The 25,175-nt window shown below is 38.3% G+C and overlaps 1 protein-coding gene across 1 annotated transcript in view; it reads left to right on the top strand.

The window, feature by feature from the left end:
• Positions 1-25,175, top strand: part of Ptprk (protein tyrosine phosphatase receptor type K) — a 517,652-nt gene that overhangs the window by 270,957 nt on the left and 221,520 nt on the right. The window contains 1 exon segment of the mRNA XM_021224035.2: positions 4,405-4,579. Within this exon segment, the coding sequence (XP_021079694.1) occupies positions 4,405-4,579 (175 nt within the window).

Below are 25,175 nucleotides of genomic sequence, written 5' to 3'. Positions count from 1 at the left end.
ATCTTCCTTTTTATTTTTTAAAGTGTCTTATATAACCTAGATTGGTTTTTTAATTCCATATTCAGCCCATGTTGGCCTTAAATATGTATTCTTCATGCCTCTGCCTTTTGAGTACTAGGATTATAGGCATTCCTCACCACAGCTGCCTTAGAAAAAATATTTCTATCTTTGTAAGCATTTATCATTTCTTTATAGTAGCAAGGTTATTCTTTGCATCTTGAAATGTGTCATCCATTATGATTGTCTGAAATCACTGTAGTTTTGAAAGCCAGACTTACTTCAGTCTCGTCTTCACACATTAAATTTTTCCATTAAAATGTTTTGTTAATTAAAATATTTTACTAATGCATTTATTTTATGTGTATGGGCGCTTCACCTGTGTGTATGTTTACTCACCACATACATTCCTGGTGCTTACCAAAGCCAGATGTTGGCTTCCCTGGAGCTGGAATTATAAATGGTTATGTGAAGGGCCATGTGGAGGCTTGGAATCAAGAGTCAAACCTGGATTGTCTGGGAGAGGAACTGACACATCTCCTCTGCTCACATTTAAAACAGAAAAAGAAATGTATGTGTGTGTCCTACAATGTGCAAGTCAGTGGACAACTTTTACAGTTAGTTTTCTTCTATCATGTGAGTCAGAAATGGAACTGCAGTGACAGATTTCCTCCAACAAGGCCACACCTCCTAAAAGTGAGTCATTGGGGGCCACTTTCTTTCAAACCACCAGGAGTAATTGTGATTCGTGAGGAAACTATCATGGTGCTAGGTGCTGGTCTTATATGTAGTCAGTACTGAGTACTGAGGGAGAATATTCTAGGTGCCTTTAGACAGCAGAGGGTCCTAGCATAGGGACCTGGAGGGAGTGGTGTAGGGACCTGGAGGGAGTGGTGTGCTCCTGTGTGAGAGCATCAGGGAGGCAGGGCACACAGTCACAATGGTTTTGCAGGAGCACTGAGTGTGAAGGGCAGAAGTAAAGGCAGCAAACCCTGCAAGCTCTGCCAGAGGATAAAAGGAGGACTAGAAGAGGGTGGGCTCCTGGGAGAGGCGTGCTGAGTCATCTCTGTCTTCCAATTAGAGAGATTGCATGGAGATGGTGTGCTAATTGAAAGGGAAATCCATCTGAGATTTGCATATGTGATGATTGTTTTTGTTTATATGGGTTGTGGCACAGAAAGAATTTAGCCTGGTTTTATATTTCAGGGCTTATGAGTATAAGTTGGTTTTTCTTTTTTTTTTAAACTGAAGATTGATATTTATTTATGCAGTGTATTATGATCACTGTTTCCCCTCCCTCATCTCCTCCTAGGCCCTTTGTACCTTCTCACACTTACAGCTCCCTGCCTTCTGTGAGTTCATATGTGGCTGAGGACTGTTGTGTCCTGGAGGCACTGTTTCCTCCACGTTTTCCATTTCCACTGACTCTCACAATCTTCCCACCTCCTCTTTCACAATCGCTCTTTGAACCCTGAGATTAGGGATTTGATGGAGACATCCCATATAGGACTCAGGGTTCCAAGATTTGTTTTTACTTTCTGCATATGGTCTTGTTGTTGGTCTCTGTGATACTTTCCATATTCTGTACAAGGAAGTTCCTCTAATGCTGGCTGAACAACACACTGATCTATGGGCCTAGCAGAATGACATCATGAGTCATTTTATTGGTGTGTTCCTTTACCAGAATAATATTTGGTTTTCCTCTTAGGTCTGTCTTGTCTCAGGTTCTTGGCCACCTAAGCACTGCCAGGCACAGGTTCTAGCCCATGCAGTGGGCCTTACACCCATGGTTATTGATTACTCGCATCGCTTTTGTGCTGCTATTACACCAGCGTATCATGCTAGACACATCACCATTGAAGATCACTCGTTTATAGCTGGGTTGGTTTTTAACCTTTTCCTCTTATGCTGTGCAAATTATCTTCTAGTACCACGAACACCAGTCTCTAATTAGTGATCAGATTTGTGCACTAGTCTAGTTAGGCATTAACTTGTCTCCTCTGTGTTCAATGAGATATGTAGGCGTTGTCTTTAGCAATAAACTCCTAATATCAGTCTGTGGAGAGCACACAATAGCGTGAGTCCTTCATGGTTTTTATGAGGTCCTTTTGGTCAACAACTCACATGTAACCAATGCACTGAAGGTTTTGCTTAGTGGCCTGAGGGGTCTAGTTGGAGCCTTTTCTCTTCTGTTATTTGGCGATTACATTTAGATTTCTTTAATGTCATGAAAGTTTTCTGAACAGGGTTTCTTGGTCCACAATTCATAGAATCAATGGGTCAGGAGAGAATTAACAGAATCATGAATACAAAAGTAAAAGCATGAGTAAGACTTAAGTGTACGTATACTCTTGTTTAGATAATTGTATTCCATAATATTCATGTGTATATTTGAAAAGTATGATAAGAAACTGTATAATTAAAGATTTAGGGAATGATCAGACCCTGTTTTTGACCGCCCCCCCAGGAAACGAGAAAGAAAATTAAATATAATGCTTCTTTTGTGATATACAAAAGTTCCCCATACCTTTGAAAATGGTCATTCATGTACTTATACTCTAATTTAATAAAAGTAAATATTTGGTATTTGTGTGTGATACCTTACATTTGTTAAGACTCCTTCCTTCTCTCCCTCCCTCCCTCTCTCCCTCCCTTCCTCTCACCCTCCCACCTTTGTAAACATGTACACATATTACCAACCAGTATGATGTGGGAGCCAGTGATTGCTAAAGAGTTGTTAATGTTCCAATAAATTCAAGAGGCCGAGGCATCACATTGATAATTGGAAACTGTTGACCGCACAGGATGTTTCAACCTGAGCAATTAACAAATGCCTTCAGCAGCACTGTGGGAAGATTGAAGTACTAGCCCTTGTGCTTTGGACCTGCTGTGTTCTGCTCCCAGGGGACCTTAGCTGTTTGCATTCGATGGAACAGAATACTGAAAGGTTCAGATCTCCCTGTATTTGACTGTTCCAAATGATGCCAAAGTCAATATTCCCATATATTTTCTCAATCTCACATGTGCCACTGGTTTAGAAGTAGAAACCTAGAAGTGGGTTTGTACATATCCTACTGTTCGCTTTTTTGTTGCTGTTGTTATTTACTTTTTGCTGTTTTATAACTTAGGGCAGTTTTGAATTTCTGATCCTCTGCCCACCTCTGTATCTGGTTTATGTGCTGCTGGGGTCAAACCCGGCTCTTACTAATGCTTGGCACTTCTCTGCCAGCTAAGCTGCATCCCTAGCCCCATCTTCCATTTTCTTAAAGAGTAATCAGTCATTTTTAGAATCGATCCTAGTGTAGGAAGTCATCAGCAGCTCCGTGCTGGGTTACCTACATGTAGTCTTTGGCATAATCTTCATGTATTTTAACCCCATGGATACTTAGACTTCACTAGTAAGACATGAGCTTGAGCTCCTAACTAATGTGTTCTCATAGTTAGAGATTTTCTTTGACATTTGTCTATATTTGTCATATAGAACTTTGAAAATGGGGACTGATGGCTCCTTTCCTTGCTCTTAGACATACGCCTTTTATCTTTTTATAGCCTGTCTAGTTTTTGAGTGGTTGTTTATCAATTTTCCTATTGGACTATAGAAGACCTTTACATATCTTAGCTGTTTATCATTTTGTTGTTATATTTTTTGATGGATGTCTCATCACAACCTATGTCCCCCTCACTTTATTTATGATGTCTTTCAACATATAGAAGTTATAAATTTTATTATAGTTGAAACTTACCATCATCTCCCTTAAAGTTTATGCTTATTGGTTTTGTATGAGATACTGTGATATCATAAATATATTTCTATTTTTTCATTTTTAAACTTGACAGGCATGCTTTTAACAGTTAGCTTTTTTTATTACTTCTTTAAAAAGTATAAATTGAATGTCATTAATCCTGAAGAGATAGTAGTTTGCCAAGAGCACAGATTTAGGGCTGACACTCAATCATCAATCAGTATTGTATTGTCATTCTGTGCCAAGTACATGCTATATATTTGGAATAAGAATGTATATGGCATGATCTTCATCTCCTTGGGGGAATCACTACCACATAGTATGTGTAGGACATATCTTGGTAGCACCAGAAACAAGCCATCTTCTTTACCCATAAAGATACCATGACTCATTTTCTGTGGTGCAATCAACTTTTTTGTTAATGTATATATTTTGCTGTAATAATTTTTATGGAAAACTGAGAATGTATACATTCTTTTAAGCATTCTGATATTATCTTCTTTCCGTGATGGCATGACAAAGGGAAAATTCTGTCGGGTTATTCAGGCATCTTCCAAATAGTTTAGCAACCAGAATAATTCATCACAGATATTAGTTTGCTGAGATACTTTAGATTTATGGCATGGTGAACAACCTGTTTCTAAAGATTGGTTTCTATTTGCAGAGACGCAATGGAGAAGACATACCCGTAGCCCAGACTAAGAACATCAATCACAGAAGATTTGCTGCCTCTTTCAGATTGCAAGAAGTGACAAAAACTGACCAGGATTTGTACCGCTGTGTAACTCAGTCAGAACGAGGTTCTGGGGTCTCCAATTTTGCTCAACTTATTGTGAGAGGTAACACTTTGCTTGATGAAATTGCATGCCTTTATTAGAACTGAGCAAGTTTATGGACAGTGATTGGTTTGTAAACCATAGTATTTTTCATTACAAGTCACTATTCTGTATCGTTATCAAAATTCAGATAATGTCAAGTAGAGAGGAGACTAGTTTTAACATTTGTCAATTTGTTATGCAACTAGCGTCTCATCAAAGGAAACTTTATTTGCCATGTTCAATGTGGTGAAACATGTACAGTATTTTCTTCCTTATAGTGACAACTTGAGTAAACTTTAGTTCAAGAAATTCCACAGGTACTGCAACAGTGCTTTATTCCAAGAAATGCTGTGACAACAAGGTCACAATAAACATTTCAGGTAGAACTGTAAACAAATCTCTGGCCTCAATTTTTGCAAAGTTAGAATGAGTTTTTTCTAATCTTTTTAGATGCGAAAGTTATTAGAGGAACATGAGAGTTTGTCATGTTAGGTATATCTATTGTGAATACAAGGAAAATGTAGGCAAGGTCAAGATATATATTATCTTTATAAATATTTACAAGTCCTTATTTTATCTCAGACAGTGATTTATGTTGTAGGGATACAGTGTAGAGAAAACACAGGGATCCTGTCAACATGACCTTTGACAGTGGGTACCTTAGGAATCTTATGTAATGTGCAATATGTAATGTGTGTAATCTTATGTATGTGTAGCATGTGATTGTGGTGTTTTGGTGAAGATTTCTCTTGCTATAAAAGTGGCTTCATAGTTTTCTTCGAGGAGGTGACAAGATGAAATACAAAGAAAGAGAATTAGTTTCCTGAAAATTTAGAAGCAAAGTAGCTTCGTTGAATCAGTTGTGTAAACCTCAATGTCGCGCCCACCTCGACCAGCAAGGAAGATGCAACGCCTAGACTCTTCTTTAAGCAGTTTATTCAGGAACCTTTGAACAATCTTCTTTTCCCCGGGGAGCGCCAGGGAGCCCTAACCCACAGCTTAAAAGCCCTTGGGCGGCCAACCCCAATATGCCACGTGGAACATGCAGATAGGTCCACGTACGCAGAAGCAAGCCTGATATCCAGCCTTAACCAAATACAGGTGTTGTTTATCATAGAGAGCACCTGCTGTCGGGCTAGCAGAAGGCAGAAGCCAGCACCATCTTAAGGATGCGGCACTTTGCAGCTCTCTACACCTCAACATGGAGACGTTTGTCCAACCTAAAACTGTACTGTGAGCTTGCACAGAACAATTGGGGAGCCACTTGTGAATGAGTCTTTTCTGTTTGGGAAATGTAGGATGGTAGAAAGTTTCTAAGGAGACGTATAGATAGGAGAAGATATTAGACAGTCATGTATTCATGGGACTAGAGAGGTCTCATTGTGCTTAAGAGAGCATTTTCTTCTTCAGAGGACCCAAGTTCAGTTCCCAGCACCCACATCAGTGCCTCACAACTGCTGTAATTTGAGCTCCAGGAGATCTATCTGACCTCCTTGGGCAACCACACTTACTGCAAAGATCCTCACTATAGAGGATCTTTATGTATAGAAACACATACATATGTGTGAATAAAAAGATGAATAAACTTTTAAAAAAGAAAACCCCAGAAACTACAACAGGCATAAAGTATAGCACATGCCATAGCCCAGGGCTGAAAAGAAAAATGAGATATATTCATATCTCATTAATCTATTTTACAATGTTTGAGGATGAATAATGGTTAGAAACATTATTTGGAGTTGTGTTTGATTCTCATACATTATTCTTTAATAACTATAGAGAACAGGAAATTAAAATTCAGCTTAGTTGATATTACTCCCAGAACCCTAACAATGTAATACTTGATGTTGCAGACTACACACCCATGTTCCCTCTTTGGCATGTTAGGGTTACTAGCATTCACATTATCCATGAATCCTCTTCATTTCTTATATACATTGCTGAGATAGAATAGCTCATTAAAAACAAAACAAAACAAAAGTTGATCTTTGTGGGATAAATATGCTCTTGTCATCAATGTAACCTGACTTGTAAATGAATAGCCTCATCTCACCTGCATGAGTTCACAGTACTATAGACCCTTTTATTAAAGAGTAAGAAAACAACACACTATTTTACATCCTGGCTGAGAAAGATGATAATGCTATACAGTCACATTGATCAGTGCTTATTCAGTAGTGTTGACCACATTTTGGTCCCTGTCACGTGAGTCTAATTCATCAGTATTGAGCACCACCGCTGTCTGTTTTGTACGAGTCTAATTCTGACGACACAAGATGTACTTGGGCATTCTTGAGGTATTTCACATGCTGTGTTTGCAGGGATGTGGGTCCGTTATTGAAAAACCATGCTCTCTGCATCTTCCAAGCTCTGTGTAAGTAGTCACATGTGATACCTGAAGTGATACCTGCTTAGGGCGCTTATAGTGTTTTTGTACACCATAACTACTACAATGCATAGTTAAAATGGGATGCAATAGAGAATATATATTATGTACGAGCACACATGCAGTTACACATACACTTCTTAAGAAGGGGACCCACAGTGGATGTATTGGATGTTTGTGTGAGGCAGGTGACAATTTATCCATGTGCTTTCCTTTTATTAATGGAAAAATTTGCTCATTTATTAAAAACAATTAGTGTGATATGATTAGATCTTCAGTATTTGTAATACTCTTTTTTTCCACTTGTTTGTTTGGTTTTTTTTTTTTTTGACATAGCTAGATATGAAACCCAGGGTATTATAGATGATTTGCAAGCTTATAAGAGTTGAGTTAATGCCCCTGTTCCTTGCTTGATTTATAAGTATATTTTTCTGATTTTTGAGGCCTAGTTTTCTTTAGTTGGTGGCAAATACATTGTTTTAATAGAATTTAAAAAGAATTCTTAAATTCCACACAAAATTTAATTTTTGTCTTTCATAAAAATGTTTCTACTTATCATCCATTTTACCTTAGATTTTCGTTTATGCATGTATTAACATGTCATAGTACTCTGGACATGTTAGGAGCACTTTTGCTAACATTATAAATATCCAGTTTGATACTTTTGACAGTTTCACTTGTTTTTTAAACATATTTTATGATCTGCATCAAATATTTGCTGGTGATAATTTGCTTATCCTTTTATCTGACAACCAATGTAGAGGAATATGTTTCCTTATTTGTCCAGATAACCACAAAATAAATACCGCAAACCAAAACCATCTCCCTGGGGGTTCTGATTACTAACCAAAATCATGCTCCAAGGAGTCAGCTGTCCTAGTATTGAAACAATGGGGAAAATTAGACATGATGACAGGTCATATCTCTCAGTGGCACATTTAAAACTGATGTCCTGCTGTATGGACACAAAAGATGGTAATTTTAAAGGAAATTTTTGGGGCAGTGATATGAATAGTCTTTAATGAGAGTTGGCATAGTGTTGCCTGTTGTCAAACATGACCCATGGGTAAGAGTTTATTAGTGCATTTTCTGTTAAACTGGAAGTGACAGAGGATGCTTAAGGCTTTTTCCCCTCTCTTGTTTGCTACAAGTGAAAATTTTACTGCGAAATCCTCATGCCCAGGAATATTGATCTATGTGCTCCCACAGCCACAGGAATAGCAGAGCAGGATGGCGAACAGAATTTACTTTGCCATAACTCTAGCATTGCTTCCAGACCGTTTTTGAGTAATGATAACATCGACCAAGAAGCTTTCGCACATCTGAGACCCAGAAGAGACTTTTTTTGTTTGGTGAGGCTGCAAGTTGAAACAGTGCTGCCTGTGAAGAGTGCAGAAGTGATGTCCGCAGTGACAGCTAGGCCTCATTGGATGACTGTGTGGAGGCCTTCACTGCCTCATATATGAGCTTCTTTCTGTCCATCTCAATCACAGATGGATTCCCATTGGTCCACAATACGACCCCCTGAACACTTAGAGGAAATTCTCTCTCACATTTTGCATGTAAACTTTTTATGGTATTTGTGTACATTTTACTTTTTCTTCCCTATTATTTTGGTAAAGAGTCTTATGCATCCCAACCTGTTTGTCAACTCCTTCCTAGTTCTCCAGTCCCCCAATCCCATGACAGATTATAGACAACCACCAACATACCTGATATATTTTAGCTTTTAAATCACATTATTTATTTATTTATTTTTGGTTTTTCGAGACATGGTTTCTCTGAAGCTTTGGAGGCTGTCCTGGAACACTCTCTGTAGACCAGGCTGGCCTGAAACTCACAGAGGTCCACGTGTCTCTGCCTCCTGAGTGCTGGGATTAAATGTGTGTGCCACAACTGCCTGACTAAATTTTATTTTTTCATTGAGACAGCACCTCACCATATAGCTCTGGTTGTGGAACTCGCTTTGTTGACCAGACTGACCTCGAATGCTGGGGTTAAAGGCATGCACCACCACCGCCTGGCCAACTTTAAAAAAGTTTTTAAATTACATTATTTTTGTTTGTTTTACAGATGTTAGTGGTTTGGATTTTAAATTTCTCCATCTATTATTGGCCAATGCACAATGCTCAGGCAATGAAACATATTCAGTTACTAGGTTTACATATCCTTAGTGAATACGTCAACTTTAGTCAGGAATAGGGTGATTCTTCGTCTCATTTACCCACATTTATTAAATGTTTGTATTCAACTTACTTATCATTGGTGTTTGATGTTATGTGATTGCTGTTTGTACTCAGTGTAAGTCACAGGGTGCATTCATTGACATTTTTGACTAGATGATGCTAAGGAAGGCTTCTGGATTGTTTGATACAGTCATTAAGGACCTAGGTTCTTTGTAGTTCTTTACTCCAATGTCAATGATTTTGGATTATATCACAAGGTCTAGTAGCCTCCCAGTCAAAGGATAGCAACTTGATTAAATGCTCTCTGACCCCATCCTGGAATAAAAATAGAGTAGTATGGGAGGGGCATTATAAAAACAAAGGGTACATTAAAATAAAAAGGCCACGGTAAGATCCCTTCCTTTGCATGCTATTTTTTCAAGTTAATTTTTTAAAAGTTAATACAAAATAACTATTTTAGCTGGCTGTAAAGATGGTACAGTGGCTAACAACACGTGTTGCTCTTGCAGAGGCCTCAGGTTCATGTCCCAGCACATGTTAGTTCAAAATCATTGGTGCCTGTAGTTCCAGGGGATCTTATGTCCTCACATGACCTCTCTGGGCATCAGTCACACAAGTAGTATATAGGCATACATGCAGACAAAACAGTAATTCATCTAAAATAAAATAAATGAATCTTTACCACAATAAAGAAAGGGGATTTTAGTGGGGGTGTGAAGCATTGCTGAATGTTGGAAACCAACTAGATTATTCAATGGAGCAGGAATGAACTTTTGGTCTCAGGGTTCCAGAGAATAAACAGTGTGTATGCTGTGGATCTTCATTCCATTCAGAGATGCGGTAACTGAAGGAATATTCCCAGAGAAGGCAGGGCATGATGGGTCCCAAGAACACACAGAGTTTGGGATATGGCAGTGTTAGAGAAGGGTCTGTCATTCTAGCTAAGGAGTGGTAGGCCTCCTGTCACCAGGGAGACCAGAGCTCATCCAGGCTGTGCTGTGACAGTGGCCTCCCATCTCTACTGCCATTTAGCAGTTGTGGAGAAGTGGTGTCAGTGTTAATGCAGGATTTGGATGTGAACATTAAGACTGTTTTTACTGTAGTTATTTGTAGTTTTAAGCTCAGCTGATTTACGTTAGCAACATAAACGTAGTAGTTTTCTCAAGATTAATCACACAATCGTTTGGTGGCAGTGAAAGCAGCCCTTCCGGATGAGGCTAGAGGAGGGAGGAGGGGCCTCCTCCATCATGCAGGTGGAGAGAAATAGGCAAAGGGCTTCCTTCTTCCAGGCATTGGCCCTTTGCCTTCTCAGGTGAAGTGCAGGAGCTGCTTTTGTGTTGGGTTCAAAACATTTTTTTTCACCCGAAAAATTACTCTTGTTTTGTCCAATATTCATTTTCTGGCTCTATCATCTCTCTGTGCATACTAGTTTAAAAAATCACTTTTAAATATATCATTTTTCTACTAATGGCAAAGGCATTTGGACAGTGGAAAGAATGGCATACTTTACTAAGACTCCTGCTAGCTGCTGCTTTAAAGGCCATGGGATTTCTAGCTCCAGACTGTCAGCACCTGGCTTAATGCCACAGAGTATTGATTTTTAACCAGTTTTCATAGCACAGCTGTCAAACCTGTGAATTCATACAAAGATATTTTTTCTTAATGCTGACTTGAAGATCTCCTTTCTTTACTTGTATTGTGAAAACTAGTCAACTGGTCAGGAAGCCTGGATGGCCTTTATTTTTTTAAGTTGCAATTTAAACATCCACATTTTATAAAATCTGAACTATGGTGAAAGTTGTAGAGCACATTGATGAACCACATATTAATTTTCCTTCTCTCTAATGCCCATAGAAAGGGAGAGGAAAGGCCATACAGTCAGCAGATACCAATCCTTCTAAGTTTATAGGAGATTTAAAAGTTTCATAGCTTTTTTTTTTTTTTTTTGCTTTACTTTGCTACTGTACCCTTGAAGATGATAAAGGAAATATTTAGAGTCTCCTCTCATCCCGAGTTCCTACTTCTGATTCAGGTGTCATGGCCGGTACACATCTAAATTCCAAATGAGCAAAAGAGCAGTCTTATTTCTGCCCTGTTCTGTAACCAGAGAACGGGCACCTATTTGAGTTGCTCTTATAATCAGTTGTAGGAATGCTTTTCCAAATTGAAAAATATTAAAAATTGTAACAAAACCTTCATTCATTGAAAGGTAATTGGGCTTTAAAGGGACTCTTCATTATATCCTAAGATAACGTAAACTATCTTGCCCCCTTCTGTATACCATTGTTCCCAATCCTGTTGCCTGTTTCTCCTGATAGCTACTCTCCAAAACAGTGGATTGTGAAACAGATGTTTTGACTGAGCCATCATTGTCATTTTATTTACTTTCTCCATTTCAAAAATTAAAATGCGGCATGAGTCCTCTCCCAAAGGGTTCCTGCATGTTTTTTCTGAGAGTGATTCACTTGTATGAAGTGGCAGACAATGTTCAGCTGGGAACTGTGGCCAGTGCTCTTTGTAGTGAATCTTTGGGGGGTTTCGTTTGTGGCCATTCTACTTCTTCTTCTTCTTCTTCTTTTTTTTTTTTCTTTTCTTTTTTTTTTTCCGCAGCCATTCTTCTTAAGGATTTGCAAAGAATCAGGGAGGAAGCGCACAGTTGACATGCTAAATAATTATTTGTGTGGCTCTTGAGTGAATTTGATTTGCAAGCATAGGGCTGCAGGTCTTTACTCTGGAGCCCTTCAGCTCCCTGCTCTTGGAGTTTGTGATGATGTAGTTTGGACTGATGACTACCAGGGGACTTCTACTCCTGGAACTAACCGTGTCTTTGTTCTTTACAGCCTCCCTCTTCTTCGCTATTTTACTTACCTTGATCTCAACCCCAAAAGAAAGAAGTGTAGTCAGTTTGTGCTAAGGTTTCAATCTCTCTGCCTTTCTTTGCAATTTCATTGGAAAATCGACTATCAGCCCTTATCAAGTCTGCAACAGAAAACACCCAAAGACACAGTTGTCACCTCACCCTTGGAACATTCAATAGAAACATGTAGAGTTGCTATTGTAATGAGGGATTTTGACTTAGTTTTTGGTAAAATTTATAATGGTATAAGAAAAAAAATCCCCAACAAAACAAAAAATGAAAAGCCTAACCAAAGCAGTAATTGTATTAAGCATAAATGTGGTAAATTATGTATTATAGGTGTTAACTGGACAGAAGTCCTATGGGTGACAAATGGAATTCAGTCTTTGGTGGCATGGAGATAATTCATAGCGTTGGAAAGTTTAGTGGGTCATCTTGATGATTGAACTGTGGCTGTGTTGTTGCATTTCATTAATTGTTCTTCTTGGATCTCTTGTACTTTCTCTAATACTTTGTCTTCACAAGAGTTGATAACAATCTCCTTGACTTTTAACAGTGGGTGGGCTTTTGTATTTAGTTTTTAGTTTGAATTGTTTACCACTTAAATGTTTGTGTCTTCACAAAAGCTGGGTGCTGTGAATTCTACTTCCTATTACATGTGACCTTTTATTAAGACTTCAAACACAGAAGAGAGAAACACATTCAGCACTCTTAACAAAACCTAATCATGAGAGCCACACAAACATGTATTTGTGTATTATGATAAATCCTAACCTGTTTGGTTGTCATAATATCATAGAAATCTATTTCCTTTCTGAGTTAGTATAGATGGTTTTTTGTCATTTCTGGGGAATGTTTAGATGAACAACAATTGAAAACAAGTCTGCAGTCCACTAATGGAGATAAACATTTACATTTCTGTTAGACCTCAGCGTGGCTTTTGTTTACTTCAGAGTTAGGAAGTTCTAAAAAAGGGAACAGCTCTACCCTTTAATTAAACACTAGAATTTGAGACTGGGGCCTCTTATAAGGGAAATGGAAGGACAGGGTGACAGTTGCCTTCCACTCTTAGATGTGCAGGACCCTGCTTCTTTTCAGCAGTCCCTTCACACTGGTGTTTGTTTTTCTAGAGAAAGTATGGCCTGTAAATGTGTTGTTCTCTTCTCTTGAGAGGTATAGAGAGAGGGCTGTTTTTAACTTTGGGGTATAATTTAGAAGAACACTTTTGCGTTCCAAGTTTTACTTTCTGAGCCTTAAACTAAAAAAAGCAAAGGCTTTGTTGTTTTCTTACCCTGATGCATGGTTTGGAACCACAGTTAGATACAGTAGAACAAAGTATGTGATAATATTAAAACAAAGCAGGAAATGCACCACAGTAATTGCCTCTATGTCTGTTAGGAAGGAGCTGTGTCCACAGTTTATATTTAATTGCTCCATTTGCCCCCCGAGCAATTTCTGTCATCTTCAGATACACACGGGTGATTCCTTAGGTGACCATTCATCTCCCAAAGGTACTTCTCTTTATATTAGGTTAAAAATAAATCATGGTCACAGTCCTTGGCTATGTGAAACTGCCAAAATGTTTTCCCCTGAATACAACTGGAAATTTTTTTCCTGTCCCCATGATCCTTGATCAACAGGGGCATACCAGCCCTTCTCACAAATCTGGTGTTAATGGAGTCTTTTCTCTAGTCCTTCCACATTTGGTTCTTTGTTTTTCCTCCATCTCCCTCAAATATAACTGTTCTTTCATGATCTTATTTCATTCAAATTTGTAACCACTTGTTCATATACCCATCATCCAAACAGTCATGGTTTTCTCATTTTAAATAGAATCAGCTATATACTATTCCCTCTAAAGTTGCTTACTTATGAAAACATCTTTATATAATGACTATTGTTGGTACATTTGTTCAGAACAAAGTCTTATTTTCTTTGCATTGTTGAAACCACATCCCCGAGAAATAATGTGTATTAAATAGTGATTTCCACATTTATCGAATATACCCTGAGTGCCCAGTCCTGGTTCATTTTCACACAGCATACCCCACTGTCTCTTTTACTTCTACTGTATTGTATTTCCATCCCTCAGAAGCAAAAGAATGTCCTAAATTGAACCTTTGCTGCCTCAGATGAAGGTATGAAGTTCTTCCTGAGCATGGATGGGTTTAATAGCTAAAATAACTAGAAGGTGCGCCAAGAAGAGAAGGTGTAGAACACACACGTTCTTGTGGGTGAGGATTAAACATTGGTTGTAGTAAAGTGTTTCCTAGAGAAGATACTGAAGATACAGCCAAAGTTGTCCTGTAAACCCACCTGAGGTAGGATGTGAAAACTAAAAAATACACATATATATTGCTGTTTGTCTTGGAATTCTGAGAAGCTTCAATTAGGTGCTGTGTACGCATCTTAAAGAAGATGAGGATGGTCCATAGTTCTGAGCATGGTGGATTTTCAGGGACTTAGTTCAGCACATCGACAATCCTCAAGGCTTGAGGTGGTGAAAGGTCATTGTGAGAGAAGTGGCGTAGTTAGAATGGGACACTACTGCAGACTTAGTGGCCGATATAGAGATTGCATTGTGTAGCGTCAAAGGAGACCCAAATTTATAGCCAAAGAGTCCAGCTGAGATCTAGTGTTGTGGGTGTTAATTCTAAACACTTGTACACGGCTTATTTGAGCGAGTAGACAATGATTTTTATTGTAAATTTCCAGTTCTTATGCAGGAGACACATTCAGATTTAAATAATAGGGTGTATGAATCATGTGCAGACTAACTACACGTTATTAAATGAGAATCATACAAAGTGAATTCGCAGTGACACTGAATAAAATTCTTTGCAGTGTTTTGTTGTTAGAAAATTTTACATTGCAAAGCCTCATGGTAAATGCACATTTGTTTATCTAAGTAGAATTTTGTAAATAAAAGGACACTGAGAGAGATAGAATACCTTTTTCACCAACATCTCCCTATCCAAACACAGGTAAGTAATATGTAAGCATGTGTTCCTCAACATTTCAAATCAGCTGGCTAAATTAAAGGCTGTCTTGGCATATGTCTATAATCCTAGCACTTGGTAGACAGATTGGATCATCATCAGAAGCTTAAAACCAGCCTGGTCACTATAGTGAGACTCATGTTACCCAGGGCTACATAGTGATACCTTGTCAAAGAAAAACAGGGAAAAGTGTTAAGTAAAATCTTTTCCCTGATCTTGAAAAAATAAACTTTTTATTGCACAGAAATGAGGCAAATTCTGCAAGGAGTTCACCTGTTCTCTGCTCTTCAGAATCTGATTGCTGTTGGTGACAATACTTTGCCTTTCTCTTTTAGCAGTTGTTTTGATTTTGTTTGTTTGTTTGTTTTTCTTTTTGAAGGTCTGGATGGATGTGTAGTGAGATTTTTCCTTCGAGGACTTTTGGCCCAAAGCATTTCTGTATCCTCGAAGAATGTCATTGAGTTCAGCAGGTGGTTTGAAAATATTTACTTATGGGCAGATAAAGAGTTTCCACCTGTCATAATTTCCCTGTGTTAAAACTCCCACTAGGTTTGACATTTCTGTGTTTCGTGCAGGATTGCTGAAAAGCAGTTACCATGACCAGGCTGGTTGATGCATGGTAGTGATGAAAAGCAGAGTGTTTGGAATTCAATATGGATGGCAGAAATGCGAGGTGTCAGGAAAGCCATATATTAAAGAGAATTTGAATTGGAAACCGAATCCCCACCTGCCACTGGGAACATTTTGATCATTTTGATTTATTAAACTTTTATAACAACATTCAGATGGAGCTGAATTAAAGACTTTCACCCAGGATGGTTTATTGCACACTATCCACTATTTTACTGGTATCGTTTTCGAAGGTTCTAGCAATCTGTGAAGAGAGAAAGAATGGATGGGTGAGGGCTTGTTTTATATGGCAGTTTATCCTTATGTTGATGAATATCTCTTTAAATTTGTCTTTGTTTCTCTTGCTGACAAAAAGGATTTTCAATTTCAAAATATTAATTTATTTTAAAAATTTCAAGCATATTTGAATCAGTGATAAATAGTTTTCTGATTTCAACAGTGTATATCTTATACACACGCACACAGGAGATGGGAGGTGCATTTTGGGCATTTGTGCATCTGTTTTCAGGTTTGATGAATAAACATTCACATAGAAAAACTAAGAGTATGCTGAAGCCTAACATATGAAAGTGAATTCCCTTATAGCTATTGGAATTCTGCGCATCAATCCTTTTAAACATCATCTTTCAGCATCAGCAACCAGGAGTAGTCTGTTCTGAACAGTGGCTCCCTGATAAAGAGAAATCAATTACTATTAGAGAGGCACTAGAGGTTAAAGGCATTACTGGTTCACACTTGGTTTTGCAGCCATAAGAGGATACTTAGCTGTGAATCAGGAATGATAGAGAAGATGGATGAGACAGAGTTCAAGGAGCAGTAACGTGAGGGTCCAGGACTATCATTCCAAACCGTCTCTGCAGTCATGATGGATGGTTTGGTGGCAAGAAGTAATAATGCCAAATGATGAAAGATACATCTCAGCAACTTGAGCCCAGCAGACTGTACCTGTTGGAGTTCTGGGTCATAATGATTCCTGATTTGCAACCAAACAGGTTGGCTGCATTTAGAGACTCAGGTTTTTGGCAGCTGTGAAGGAAGCAAGTAGCATATCAAACACTCCTGCACATTGTAAATTTAATTACCTCATATTTATGCATAGTAGATGTTGACAGGAACTTGTAAGCTATGCTAATATGGTAGGTAATTTGTTACCTCCAGAAATCACTTTCCATGTGTCTTCTGATCATTATCATGAAACATGATAAATGATCTAGTCCGTGAGGTATAAATGAAAATGAAATGGATAATTGGATTCTATGTCTAAATTGTGGCTGGAATAGTTGCAGCAATTATAATTGAATTTATCTCATAAAAATGCACTGGGCAATCTATCAGTGACCTTTCTACTTCTGAGTTTCTGGTGTGACATGGAGCTTAGAGACTTAGGTGTAGTTTTTTTTTTTTTAATTCCGTGTGTTTTAAAAGTATCTTGTTAATTTCAATGACTCTAAACAGTCCATGGTACTGCTCTTATTTAGAGAGTTTAAGTAGAGTGTTTTGTGGTTACCAGTGCCTTAATCAGATAGTTTTGGATCAGGGAAGGATACACTGAAATTGTGTTGATGAATCTATCATTATCAGCACACACTTTTCCAGTGAGCAATGGAAGTATGCCCTATTGCTGACATTGTGTTTACTGTGATTATTAGAAAAAAAAAGTCTATATATCAAATTTAAATAGCAATGACTTAAAACATCACCTTGATTTTTATTCCATCTCTCCCTGTCTTTAATTTCCTTAACAAACATTCCTAAAACAAAAAACATGCTTTATCATGAACATCAAAATGTTCTTGGATGTGGGCAAGTGGCTCAGTGCTCTGTGTCCAAGCAAAATGACCTGATCTCCAGTCCTCTGTAAGAGCTGACATACTAGGCAATGCCTGCCTGTAATCCCCGTGCTAGGGACACAGATTCAGATGATGGTAGAAAAATGAACTCATTCTCTTTCTGAAGTTGTATTACTTAATAGATAAGAATATCCATCAAGTTATTCTTAATTTTGTTTTAAAATTAATTTACTCTTAATGATGAAAGGCTCCCTCTTTATGTCAGGTGGTGGTGGTGCACACCTTTAATCCCAGCACTTGGGCAGAGCAGGTTCATCTCTGAATTCAAGGCCAACCTGGTCTACAGAGTCAGTTCCATTCAGGGCATCCAAGGCTGGTACACAGAGAAAGCCTATCTCTAAGAAACAAAAGCTCCCTTGTTGGTTGTGCTCAACAAGCTGTGGTCATTTGATATCATAATCTCAGACTCTCTCCTTTGTAATTACAGACTGGTGCCATCATATTGTGCTTCCCTTTGGCAGACTCCATGTTACACTCTACCCAAAGGTGTACATTAAAATGTCCCCAACTCTGTTGGTATAACTCGACTCCTTCTACAATATGACACAGTTTCTGTGTGGGCACAAATTTGGAAATCCCCGGGGGATGCTTTTGCTGTGAACACTGACACTTAGGCCCTGTGCTGAGATGTCTTAGAATGAACAGCTTAAAAAGCTTCTGCAGATCAGAAATATCTGGCAACTCCTGTGCATACATTTCTGGCACTTAGGCTGAAATATCTTTTCTAGTTAATTGTAAATGTGGGATGCTCAGGCTTAGGGCCCATAGAAGTATTCCAGGTTCCAGTGGTAAGAGGGTGAGATGCCTGGCCTTTTGTAAGATGCCTCAGAAGTCTCTTTCCATCTGTTGTGAAGCTCAACTTGAGGCAGGAGTGAGATCATTGAAACTTAGAGGGTTGGACCAGTCACAGCTTCCTAATTGCAGGACTAAATGAGAATTTGAACGGTGCTATTACTCTCCAGTGATGACTCTATGGAATACCACTGTTTCATTTTTTATGTGTTGTTTTTAATAATGGAATAAACATAAAATCTAGCATTCTCCCCACACTCCAATACATTTTTAGTGATTTGAACGTCTCTTAGCTGGGACCCTGAGAGCACATTTATGATTGCTGATATCTTTACTATCACAGTGATGTGATTTTATTCAGAGGAAAATAAAATGAGGAGATTTATCACTTTAATGTGGTTTTCATGTGTATTTGAAAAACAAAGTAACTTTTGAGAGAGGTCTAGAAAGTTCCAGGCACCAGTTGGTACCTTTGAGCAAACTACTGTCTCTCTTGTAATCCTACATGTGCTCTCCCATGACTGGTTTGTGAGCTTGCTGTCCTAACATGTCCAATATTAATCTCATCACTCAAACTCAAAACACAGATACAGTGAGGTATGTTTCAAAAATTGAAAAGCCTTGTACTTTGGATTGGGAAATGGTTTCCTTCAGTTTTAGTGTGGAAACTTCTTGATCTTCATCAAATATGAGTGTCATTGTAGGAGAATACAGAAAGAAAGATTCCAAGGTAACACACTCTCCTCTTGTACATAAACAGTAGGCTTTCTTTCCCCGCTCTTTGTTTTATATCCATTGATGGACATACTGTGTATGTTTTTTAAGTGCCCATGAAAATATTAACATATGATTTCTTGTTATGAAATTTTTTTCTTTGGAAAATTTTCAGTTAGTGGAGGTAGATTTTTGATATGCTGTGCAACTTGGGAGTGAGTTTAAAGAAAATATGACTATTCTGGAATAGGAACCACTTCAAACCCATTTTTGTTTTTTTTTTTTTTGTTGTTGTTGTTTTGTTTTGTTTGTTTGGTTTTTGAGACAGGGTTTCTCAGTGTAGCCCTGGTAGTCCTGCAACTAGCTCTATAGACCTGGCTGGCCTCGAACTCACAGAGATCTGCCAGCCTCTGCCTCATGAGTTATGGGATTAAAGGTGTACGCTACCGCCACCTGGCTTCAAGCCCATATTTTTAAATCCATAGTATTTGTCAAAGCAGACTTGAGTTTTTGTCTTACTCGGGACTGGCTGGTGGGAAGGAATAGTTCACCCTTCAGCTTTAAGTCTGCAGCCCAGAAAGCTTGTCTTCTACTTGAGTTTTTTTCCTTTTATGGATCTTAGGACTTCCCATTGTTTGTGCTATTTCAGTACCTTAAACATTGACATCCCGTTATGATGCCAACATCAGGGGCTTATGAAGGAACTGAAAATAAAAGGTCTTTGACTGGCTGACTTGTCACATTAGTGTAAAATGTCCTTAATCTTGTAGCTTTTCACATGGTTAAACATCTTTAAATGTCAACAAAGAATGTTACTTTATCTAGTAGTATATAATTATTCCTGTATACCTCCTGATGCCATTTAATTATACAACTGTGTCTAGTGATTTTACTTTGACGGCATCCTGACTATTGGGAACATAGGTTTTGGCTTCCATTGAAGTATTCATAGAATTGGAGGAAGATATTAGTAGGTTTTCCATTTCTGTAATGACCTATTGGAAGCTAAGTACCGGTAAAGCAAAGCAAGGAAACTCCGCATGTATCCTCTGAGACGATGACAGTGTGTGTGTGTGCGCGCACACGCGCGCACTCACATGCATGTGCACATGTGTATTCTATGTGTGTGTCTATTTCTGGTCTTACATGTGAAAGGCCTCAAGAATTCCTGTAGATGTAGCCTAGTGCCTTCCAGGAACAGTGTCCTCCTTCACTAATGAAATTTCCCGTAGATACAATCTGACCCTTAGATTTCATAGCCTCACTCACATTGCTATGCCAGTGGCCACTCCCCCAACATATGAACACCCCACACCCACCCCATAGATGAGTTATTATATTATGATCACACAGAACTAAAATTTTGCGAGTGTCTGTTGTCCTCACCTTCATATCTTTGCACTCTACAGGTTACTGTTAAACCTTTCCTTCCTCTTGAGAAATTTTAAGTATAAATGCATAGGACTCTGTCCTCTGGTCTCTGTTCATTACTCCAAACACCTAAGTAGCTGTCATTAGGAACAGCTTACCTTGAATTAATGGACCTAGCAGCTGTATTCACTTCTCACTAGGAACATTGTCTCCTAATGTTAATCCAGAACACTTTTAAAAAACAATGGAATGCAAAATTCATATTTTACTCTGTTATTGTGGTTATGGATTCTCAACTGGAGAAAACGTTTTACAGTTGCTTTTGTTCATTTATGCTTTGTGATGAATTTATATTTGATGAAAGTTTTCAAAATTATGGTGGACTCAATAACCCAATAGTTTATCCCACTATGAAATTTTTCTAAGAAATTGATTTATGCTTTTTGAGATGGAAATGTTGTTAAATTTTTGACTGCTATAGAGTTACCAGTATTTCTACAAAATCTATTCCCTTAGGGAGACAGTTTGCATGTCTTAGTTGGCTTTGCTATGTCATTAGGATTATTTTTCATAAAAAATAAAACAAAGCTTGTCATTTGTCACACTAGAAGGATGTAACTGTTCCTTCTTCCTCCACAAAGAGTCTATGTTTAACCCTCCTATGTTGTGTAAAAATAAATTCTTATGATTACATCTCTTATATTTTGGTTGTGAGCCTAGCCTTGAAGTGCTGGGCCATCTGTCCGACCCAGTGATCACATACCTAACTAAACTGGGGCAAGCAAGTCCTGGAATTTTACATGGAGCTCTTGGTCACCTGATTTCACTGGCAATCACAGTCACTATACTGGGAGGATGAGGGTGGAAGCCGTCTTCGCAAGACTCTGTAGTATGCATCATTTTTAATCTATTTGGGATGAGTACAAGTGCTATATTTATCATGGACATGTACTTAACATATGTTTTATGACAGTGATTCAACACCATAGAGTGTATAGACCTGGGAAAAGTTGGCAAACAGTGTGCTTGATTACAATTGTCATGCAATTCATTAAAACACTATTAATTTGAGATTCTGGCTTATGGAATTTCTTAATATAACATGTAGAATATTCAGAGTACCCACCAATATTATTTTTATTGATTTCACTCACACACACACACACACACACAGAATCTCATGTATGTGTAGGTATACATATATGTGTGTACATAACACAATAGAGAGATCATAATGTTATTGTAAAGATTAAAACAAATTTAATGAATTCAGCCATTGTGGTTTTAATGTTTATTAACATCAAATGAATATATACAACACTCTTGCACTCCATATCTTTTGCCCCCGTGGAGAAAGGAGTGAAAGCCTGTATCGTGTGACCTAGGTGTATTGAATTTGCTCCTGGGCCATTTATTGCAGTAGTCACAGCTCCCCTTCATTCTCTCACCGTATATTTTCTTAATCTTCCTCATAAATGTGACTGATGTGATTGTGATCTGGTGACCTGTTTATGTCTCTAGACTTACAGGGAACTAAGCGTAGAGTTGATGGCTTTTCTACTTTTACTACCAAGTTGATTGTTATTCCTGGAGCCACCTGGATATTCCGCGCTTGAAATGCTGTGAGCAGTTCGAGCTCTGACAACGCTAAAACGAGGAGTTAAACCACAATAAGAGAAGTCTTCTGTATTTATTACCATATGACTCATTCAGAAGCATCTACGATTTTATTATAACATGTGTCACTATTTGCCATGTGGATTGTAACATTGAAAGAAATATTTACTAAAACTGTTAAATTATTATAATAATTCAAAAGTCTGAGCCAATTCATTGTATAGATTATAAACAAGAAGAAAGGTAGTTTAGGAACAAAACGAGATACAAATTCATGTTTACACCACAGTGTAATTAACTTCATGTGTCAAAAATTCCCTCATTTTTACCTATACCTACACCTATTCCTTGCTTCTAGTTTTGGCTGACAGGTCTAAAAAAGACCATGCTGCTCTATGCCTTTTTATTTCAAGGAGGTATTAAAGTGATTGCAGCAATGTTTTCAAATCACAGTGACTAAAACACCATGGTAATGCATAAGATATAAAATTCAGTATGCAAAATTGGCAGTTTCATCACTGAAGTGATTCTTCTTATTGTTACACTTCAGGCTGCAGGAGAGAGTCACAACATGGAGATGAAATACCCGATCCTTCAGAGTATAAATACACATCACACTGGAGATTGGGATGGAGAGATACTTCTTAATATGGAAAGTGGAAATGTAGCCTAAGAATTTCCTTCTAAGCTCAACTAGTGTGTGTGTGAGAGAGAGAGAGAGAGAAAGAGAGGGAGGGAGGGAGAGAGTGATTATATATCACATATATAATACATATTGTACTATAATATTAATCAATAACTAATATACACAGATAATTAGTGTTAATTATATCTGTACTGATTCATAGTCCATATTCACATTAATGATTATACCACAGAAAAATTTTCCATGAAAATGCATTTTAAAAAACATTTTAGTTCATCAGCTTTGACTTAAAGATAAAAAGGAATTATCATTAGGTCTGTAGTTGTGGCTTTTTTTTTTTTACAAGCTGGATAAATCATGGGTTGCCACTTGGTCACTAAGCAATTGCTTAGAAAGTGTTCTTTTGTTCCAGTCAACTAACTCCTTTAATTAAATAGTAGCGTTTTGTAGGTGCTGTGTCTCAGTGTCAGAGCAATTGGCTAGCTATATGGTTTAAAGTGAGAAGTAGTAAATCTTACTTTCTGAGAGCTTAATTTCTGCCTGAGAAAAAATAAGCTTAATAAAACAGAAATCCCCACTTTATCATGGAGATTTCTACACTGAAGTCCTGTGTGTATATTCCTCATGGAACAGCTAAAGCGTGTGCAGATAATTGTCCCTCTGTGGTGATGTGGAGGTTTCTTCTTCAGGCTTGGCTAGCTGGCTGCTCACTGGTAACAGAGATACTAAAGGGTTTGCTGAGTGCAGGGAGTGCTGCCAGTAAAGGAAGAGCAAGCTTTGTAGACCTATTATAACTCTTAATTGCATTACAGGAATGAAAGGGAAAGCTAACCCATACGGGTTTCACTGAACCCAGTCGCTGCTCTGGACTGCCGGAAAATCTGCTTCATCCGATGATGCCAGTTAGTTTTTCCTCTTAGGTGACAAACAGTTCCATTTCAAGAGGAAAACCAGTAACTTCTCTCTACCTCTTGCTCTCCATTTTCTCTCCATGTGCTTGCGAGTGTAGATGTGCATGAGAAATCTTTTGTGATGGCCTGGCCATTCCTCAAACTCAGCATTTAGCTATGTTTAACTTTGAAGCCCTGTCCTCTTGCCTCCTTGTCCCAAGTTTTGGGATTAAATGCACACCCACGCCCCCATGCCTGGATTTATGTGATACTAGAGATTATTCCAGGGCTTCAAGCATGCTAGGTGAACATGCGGAAATATTAGGAAATATTAGTGTTATTATTGCTGCGATGAAATACCAGGAACAAAACTAAGCTGAGGAGGGAAGGGTTCATTTGTTTCCCTTCTATGTCTCTGTCCATCCTTGTAGGAGGTCAGAACAAGAACTCAAGCAAGCAGGAACCTGGAGGCAGGAGGAGCTGATGCAGAGGCCACAGAGGACCCCTGCTTACGGGCTTGCTCCTCATGGCTTGCTTGGCCTGCTTTCTTATAGAACCTAGGGCCACCAGCCCTGGGATGGAACCACCCATGATGGGATGGGCTTCCAGCATCAATCACTAATTAGGAAAATGCTCCACACCTGGGTCCTGTGAAGGCATTGTCTCAGTTGAGGTTCCCTCCTTTCAGGTGACTCTAGCTAGTGTCAAGCTGACATAAAACTAGCAAGAATAGTAGTCTTTTCATACTTTCATTCTTCAGTCATAGTGCAATACTGTTGAATGGACCCACTATCACTGACTGTGGTTCATGTTCAAGTGTTGTTCTAGAAAAGATTCTAAACCCCCTTATAATATTATAATAAAGTTCTGGATGTGAATGAAATTCTTTTGTTTTGTTTGTTTCCTTTTTTTCAATACTTATGTTGAAAGGCTGTTTTCCAGAAAACGTCATCTGTTCACTTGCCTGGGATTGTGGAAACTGTATACATGGACGCTCTTTTCTCTGTCTCCTTGGCACTGAGCTAGCCTGTTTGAATAAATGCTTAACCTTGCACTATTGAAATTATAAGCCACTGTTCCTTGGATAGTGGGGAAGTTAGTGATGGGATTCAGGTCAGCACAAGCAACGGTGTCATTGCTTATTGCTAGAAGCCATGTCTATGTGCTTCATGGCTCTCAGAAGCTATTAATGGGTAAAACCTGAGTGCCAGAGAAGCCATACACTGCCCATAGCTCAGAATGGCTCTCTACTTTTCGTGGGGACAACAGCAGCTGTATCAGTTCTCCCTGAGTGATGTGTGGTAGACAGCATGGAAAATTAAGGTTGGGCCCACTCAGGTTCTGTTTCTTTCTGGTCCTTCATTGCCTTGTGAGTCAAGCATATGAGTTATTTGAGTGATAGAATGTGAGAGTGTATACATCAGTTACACTGATGAAGTTTAAACAGGGCTTTAATATAAAATTGTTTATCTTAAGATTAATAATTCACACATGTAAGTATGGTAAGCTAAGTTTTGTGAAAGGAAATATATGAGTCTTACTGGAAAATTCATTCATATTAGTAAATATTACAAGACAGTGGACAGAAAACTAAATAGAGAAGCTTCTGATTGCCAAAGGAATTTATTGGCTCTGGGAAGTCAAGTGTCAAAAAAACAGCGAATGAATAGCATTATGAG

This window comes from Mesocricetus auratus, unplaced genomic scaffold, assembly GCF_017639785.1.
Source record: "Mesocricetus auratus isolate SY011 unplaced genomic scaffold, BCM_Maur_2.0 Super-Scaffold_100018, whole genome shotgun sequence".
In the NCBI taxonomy this organism is placed as follows: Eukaryota; Metazoa; Chordata; class Mammalia; order Rodentia; family Cricetidae; genus Mesocricetus; species Mesocricetus auratus.
This window is presented reverse-complemented; position numbering and strand designations above follow the sequence as displayed.